General features: G+C 39.5%; 1 protein-coding gene across 1 annotated transcript; it reads left to right on the forward strand.

Moving 5' to 3' along the window:
- Window positions 1-1,073: 1,073 nt before the first annotated feature.
- Window positions 1,074-5,000, forward strand: LOC121948164 (F-box/LRR-repeat protein 12-like). The gene is made up of 3 exons (XM_042493454.1): window positions 1,074-1,365; window positions 1,497-1,572; window positions 3,247-5,000. Exons 1-3 carry the CDS (start codon window positions 1,265-1,267, stop codon window positions 4,276-4,278), a joined length of 1,209 nt encoding a protein of 402 aa, XP_042349388.1. The 5' UTR covers window positions 1,074-1,264; the 3' UTR covers window positions 4,279-5,000.
- The last annotated feature ends 1,962 nt before the right edge of the window (window positions 5,001-6,962 follow it).

Here is a 6,962-nt window from a genome sequence, read left to right on the forward strand (position 1 = left end):
ATCAGCATAAGATACAGCATATATACAGTAGACACGTTCACAATGACTGGATGCGTGAAAGGGTCGCCCCAAGGAAGCTATTTAAAGCTTTAGAGTCCTACAAATGAAGTGGTAACAGACAAGATATTGGCCAGATATCCTTTGAGTATAACAACATACAAACAGGCATATAACAGACACACAACAGCTAATCCCAGCACCCTGGTTATGTTAGATTAGTAGGTACAATCAAGATATAATTAAAATGTATGCAACATTGATGGAGAGAGATCAATGATCAGTAAATTAATCATACAATCATAGAAGTTGCATTTTTAGCTTTTTCTTGAAGATGGAGATGGGATGTTGATGACCTTATAAAAAGTCCCAAATAATATTTATTAGAAACACAAATACATGAGACCCATTAGTTGAATTTTGATCTTAAATTGCTCTTTCTTGTGTGTGTGTGGATTTTTTTTGTTTGTTTAAATCTTTTTTGTTTCATTTTAATGCATGGACTATTTTTTGCTTTTAATTCTTAAGGTAACATTTTCTGATTATATTTACCTACTTTTACCTAAGTTACATCCTTTACTTGCAACTGAGTGCGATGTTATTATTTTTTTCAAAAATAGTTTGTTTCAAATTTTGATTTCATTTTTTCTTTAATTTTTTTCCTGCATGGGATATTTTTGCTGTTATATAATAAAGTGATTATTTCTGATTGTATTTACCGACCTTTACATAGGTTACATCCTTTATTGTATCAGTCTTAATCTGTTGAATTTGGCGAATGGCGATTTGTTTTATCTCCATGGTAACAGTTATACGAGAAAGAGGGTCAAAGTTCAGGCTGCAGTTTTATGAAGAAGCAGTATGTCCTGATTGTGTGCATACTGCATGTAACAGTACATACTTTACGAGGACAGCTATAGTACATATTATATTAAAAGTAAAAATAAAGAGTGATTATCAGTGACCTGCTGTTCACCTGACGGCCGTGAGGTGGCATTATGGTTTCATCACGGTGATTTATATTAGGCTCCACCACTTCCTTATTGTCATAAAATTGGCAGGTGTTTAGAGAAAGGAAGACTGCTTTTTAGCCAAGAGACCCGCAGTGTCCAGCACACAGGTGATGTGTGATTTAACCCTCGCAGTGCGGGTCGGTGGGTCCTGCAGTCAGCGGGCAGCTGTTTCCTGGGGATCTCTGATGTAGACGCAACCTGTGTGCGTCTGGATATCAGTCCGTGTCCAAGCTTTAAGTACTTTTGTTTGGAGAATGGATGAATTTAAAGGCTGTAATCTGGACTACATACCCGAAAACATTTTAATAGACGTGTTGTCGTATTTGAGCGTGCGAGAGCTCGTGAGAGCCGGAAGGTGAGATAAATGTAACTTTGTCGACAGTATTTTGCTCGTCTTGTGAAACAAAAGTCAGTGCCAGCTGCGCCTTTGTTGTGACTGCTGTGAGCTGATGAAGTTGTTTTTGTGTGTTGTGTGGTGTCTTTCAGAGTGTGTAAGAGGTGGAGACGCCTCGTGAGGGACCAGAGACTGTGGAGACTCGTGGATCTGTCTGCATGGAAAGGGGTGAGGATGTTAGAGGAGACGAGGCTTCACCCTTTCTCCTGTAATGTGTCTCTAAAAACAGTGTTTATTTTATTTAGGATCATGGCCACACCACATGACTTCAATAAATAAATCTACACAGTCTGATGAAACTGCTAATGCGTGAAAATCACGTGTACTAGTAGCAATAACTGAGTCAACACTCACCTCTGTCTTTGAGAACAAAAACAAGTTAAAACTTGATGTGATGAAGTTAAGCTTTGACAGTCACATCAGGTCAATGACAAACCGTGCACGCTACCAACCTGCACACAGAAGAATTAGAGGATTAAGGTGTCCATGCCTTTATTTCTCAGGTCTTAAAAAAATTGCATATTCAGAATGCTGCTGCTAAAATAATCAATCTTTCTCCTTTTTCAGACTTTTGAGATAAAGTAAACAAACGTATGTGTGCTAAAAATTAAGTTAAACGTCCCTTCACTCTTAAAAGATTTTGCGGGCCCATTTAAGTGGAAATTATCATGTACAATACAAGAGTCTTTACAGTAAATAAGAGCACTGAACACATTGCTGTGACACTCAGGGCTCGGCGCTGGCCTGCAGTGTGTCATAGAATAAAAATAGAAAAGTTTTCTGTTGTAACTAATTCTTTATGAATTAAATGTTGCTTGTTACATGTAATGTTAATAGAATAATTACACCATTTGGTTCTGTGTAAGTGTTGCTTTCACCATACAGCTCTGTCTGTCACAACCATAACAGGAAGAGGAGAGCGCTTTTGTTTTCCCGAGTTGCTAAAAGTATCCGTGTAGGTCTCCAGTGTCCAGTAGTAGAATTGGGGGACGGTGGAGCAACCAAAGTAAATGCAGTAAACAAAATATGGTGTGCCTTGTGTTGTAGTTAGTTGCTAAGCTCTGTGTAAAACAGAACGATCTGGTTTTCTTTGTGACAGCGGCACCAACAATAACACCACTTAAAAACGCTGAATTGGGGAAAGTTGAAAAGTTGTCTGTTTCCCCTTGAAGTACAAATACATAAAATACATCTCTGACTGTCTTTTATCAAATGAACCCACTTGGCCTCTCAGGTCATCTGGCACCAGTGTGTGTGTGTGTTTCCAGACCATTTTAGCCCCGACAAAATACAGAGAAGAAGCATTCAGTTATTTTGCTTCTCAGAACTGGAACAAATTTCCAGGAGAAACTAGACTTACCCTGAATTTGACTATTAAGAAATCCTTTAGTTCAAGGGCCACATATTAGATAAAATACCACATTTTCAATTTTATTTCACAAAATGTAAACAAACATTGGCTTAGAAAACAAAGAAATAAAACATAATTCAAGAGTTGAAGGGACTTCAAAATAAAAGCTCTGTGTTGAAAATTCACTTTGCTTCAAAATACTGTTTCATTTTCTTACAAACTAGACACATTCACAAGTCACCTGTGGTCCACTCAGAGTAGAACAGCGACCGGACCGCGACCCACCAGTTGGGGACCGTTGCTCTATACTGTGCCTGTACTGTGTTGGTGTATTTCCTGTGAAGCACTTTGAGTGGCCTTTATTTCTAAAATGTGCTCCACAGGTAACCCTGTCTGGCCGTTGGCTCTTGTTGAAGTAAATGCTCTTCCACGTGTTGTGCCTGTACATTTATTGACTGCTCCGTCTCTCTTCTGCCTCCCACCCCTCTCAGGTGACGTCCCGAATCCTGTGGCTCCTGCTGCGTCAGTACCTGGGCTGTGGACTGAGGTGCCTTCGGTTGCGTGGTTTGCTGCTTTCTGCTCGAGGTGGCTCCTTCCTCTCTGAGTCTTGGCTCAAAGCTTTGTCCACGAAGTGCCCTCGCCTGAGTAAACTCTACCTCCTGCACACAGACCTCAGGTGTCTGCCCAGCTGCCAGCTCCTGCCTCCGTCTCTGCAGGTGCTGGAGCTGTGCGGCTGTGAGCTGCCTCTCGACTTTTTCAACCAGACTGTGATTTCACCTGCTCGCCCCCAAGAAGCCACATCCAGCGCTCAGCAGCAAGGAAAGGATCGGAAAGGAAAAGTGCAGGGCTCTCCGTCAGGGATCGGTATCGAGAGGTTAGTCCTAAACAATGTGCCCTCTTTCACAGACCAGCATCTGCAGAGTTTGACATCGTGGGAGAGGCTCAGCCGGTTGGAGCTGCGCGACACCTTTCGAGTGTCGGCTAACGGGCTCAGGAGCTGCGCTGCCAAGGACGGCGGCTGTGGGGTGGAGGGGCTTTCGAGACTCAAGTTCCTGGAAATAGGCATCACTGGGCGACAAGGCTACCAGTTACAGATGGCGTCCCTGGGTTTGGGGGCGGGATGGATCGGGCTGGAGGAGCTGAGTCTGGGGGGTAAGGAGGTGGGGCCCGGTTTGCTGTGTGCCAGCCGACTGAAGGACCTGAAGAGTCTGTGCCTGTGGGCCTGCACGCTCAACGAGACGCAGGTGGTGCGGAGCTGCAGGATGTTCCGCGGGCTCCGCAGGCTGGAGTTTCTGGACGTGATCTTCCTGCCTCGGCAGTGTCCACCAGTCGTGGAGGGCGAGGCCGGCGGTGGTGAGGAGCAGGACGACGAGGAAGCTGCAGGAGAAGATAACAGTAACGATGAGAACAAAACACTAGACATGAACGATCCCATTCCCAGTCTGCGTCGCTCGCTCGCCGTCCTGCTGCCGTCCTGCACCGTAGTTTTTACTAACTGCTCCGTTCAGATCAATGCAGACTAATCAGGTCTGTAATACAAGAGGCCGCGATCAATACTGTTCGCTGTCGCACAGATATATGTCCTTTTATGTAGCGTTATAGACATAACATTTAGCATTATGTCTTTAGGCACATAGGCGTACAAAATATTACAATCATGTTTTAGATCCTCATTAGGAACGTCCCAGTCAAGTACTTTTGGCTCGATCCCGGTCTGAGTCAGCTGATATTGAGTATCTGCTGATATTTAGTCCTGATCCGATACTTGTATTTACCTGCTGATGATGCAGCGGCACAGTACACACTTCACATACTTTAGAGTGATACAAAGTGCAGCGTTTTGTGTTTTTAACAAAGTAAACAAACCAAAAAATGTCTTCAGAAATTGCTCTTAAATCCACGTAGTGTAGCATTGTAATAAAAGTACAGAAAACCATAAATGAGTAACATAATCACAGTTTCACTTCAAAGTCGGGTTTCAGCTGAACTTGAACTTGAACTAAACCTCTGAAACTTGAGAAAATTGGTTTGATTTTTTTGTCAACTGTTTTTTTTTTGTTTGTTTGTTTGTTTGTTTTGGGAAAAAAATGACGACCAACTTGGCAAGACGTATCTAGCAAATTAGCAAAATTATTACTAAAAAGTGACAAAGAAATGACCTGAAAGTTAGCTGTGGGGGATCATAAGATATTAAAACTAAATAAATAAATAGGAAAAAAATCTGCACTTCAAGGTTATTTTTTTCTTTTTTTTTTTAATTTTCAGGTAACTTTTTTGAAACTTTTTACACATTTCTTGCCCTTTCTTTGGCCATTTCTTAAGTTTCTTGTTGCTTTCGTCCCATGTTTTTTTTAAAGCATTGCTCTGATTTCAAAGGGTGTACGGCTCGATCTAAAGTTAAAACAACAATTCTTATGTTCATGTGATTTTACACTAAAGAAAACATATGTAATAATATATTCAGTGTCTGCCAATAAATCCCCCTTAATCCTACACACTGAAGTTTGCATTTTGGTTTTGACGAGATATTTCCAGAGCATTTGTTTTTTCAAACTTGAATAGATCTTGTATCTTGTAATATAGCACAATTTGAATGGAATTTAACAGAAATGTCCGTTGTCTAATCCAACAAACTAAAAATAAGGTCCTTCATCACATCTTGCTCTTCGATTCGTAACATCTCTTTAGAGACTCACGTTAAAGTTAGAGCTATGACATTACAGAGAGTTTGGGAAATTCTCTGATGGTAGACAAATATTTATCATCTCATGATATACGTCATTATATCGTCAAACGCTGCTGCTTTACTGAGTGTCCTCAAGGTAAATCAGAGTCTCACTTCCAAATTTAATGCTCACAATCAGACAAAAAACTTGTTTTTAATTAGCTCCATTAAACCTCTGTCATAAGGAAAATGCACAAAATATTTACCATCACTTATAGACTGTAAAGACATGAGCAGGCGTCGGTTACAACGGAAGAAAACTGAAACAATGATCCACCTGTTTCCTGTTTCAACGTATGCATTCAGAGGATATTTTGAAGTAGGAGTTTGGTTTTGGTGTTAAAGAGCAACAGCACAACACATTTAAATAAATCTTTATCAAGTCCCAGTTCACTCGCACTCTCCTGTTTTTTGTTTTTTTAATATGATTTTTAGGAATTATGAAGTAATAAGTGGTAATTGTCTGTTTATTGTATAAATAAGGAAAACAATGAAGATCTTTGTGTCTTTGACATGAATTGTGTTGCATTTGAACCAGCCATTACGATTTTAACCTTTAGAAATATAAATGAGAACTTGTTTTGAATAAACTTATTTTGAACAAATAAATCTTTAAGTATTGTTGGTCTTTGTTTTTCATCATTCTCTAAAAACACATTATTAAAGATCTTTATATTTTGAGTGATAGACTTCTCGTGAAACATTGGTTGATCAACACGCTCACACAAAGCAACTTAATAACATCTTAATATCGTGCTGCTTCCACATGGGGGAAATTTCCTAAAATCGTAAAAACGTCCCAAAATCTTAGAAATGTTCCAAAATCCCAGAGACGTGCGAAAATCCTAGAATTGTGCTGTATTCCTACAAATGTCCTAAGTTCATAGAAACATCCTAGAAATGGACATTTCTAGGATTTTCAGATGTGTCTTTTCTTTCTAAAGTCCTAGAAATGTCCTTCTATCATAGAAATGTGCTTAAATCCAAGCAACATGATAAAGTCCTATAAATGTCCTACATTTATAGAAATGTCCTAAAATCCTAGAAAAACATCCTAAACTCATAGAAATATACTTAAGTCAGAAATATACTAAAGTCCTAGAAATGTCCCAAAATCCTGGAAACGACCTGAAATCATAGAAACGTCCTAAAATCATAGAAATGTCCTAAACTCCTATAAATGTCCTTCATTCATAGAAATGTCCTGAAATCCAAGAAAATGTCCTAAAATCATAGAAATATACTAAAGTCCAAGAAATGTCCTAAAATCCTAGAAACGTCTTAAAATCATAGAAATATACTTAAGTCACAGAAATATACTAAAGTTCTAGAAATGTCCTAAAATCCTAGAAATGTCCTAAAGTCCTACATTCGTAGTGTTCATTCATGAACAGATCATGTCCTGAAATCCAAGAAATGTCCTGAAATCATAGAAATATACTAAAGTCCAAGAAATGTCCTAAAATCCTGAAAATGTCATAC

Source organism: Plectropomus leopardus, chromosome 9, assembly GCF_008729295.1.
Source record: "Plectropomus leopardus isolate mb chromosome 9, YSFRI_Pleo_2.0, whole genome shotgun sequence".
NCBI lineage: Eukaryota > Metazoa > Chordata > Actinopteri > Perciformes > Serranidae > Plectropomus > Plectropomus leopardus.

Coding starts and splice junctions, on each gene's coding strand:
- LOC121948164 (XM_042493454.1), top strand. CDS start 1,265: ATGGATGAATTTAAAGGCTGTAATCTGGACTACATACCCGAAAACATT. Junction 1,366..1,496: donor GAGCTCGTGAGAGCCGGAAG/GTGAGATAAATG, acceptor GGTGTCTTTCAG/AGTGTGTAAGAGGTGGAGAC. Junction 1,573..3,246: donor ATCTGTCTGCATGGAAAGGG/GTGAGGATGTTA, acceptor CACCCCTCTCAG/GTGACGTCCCGAATCCTGTG.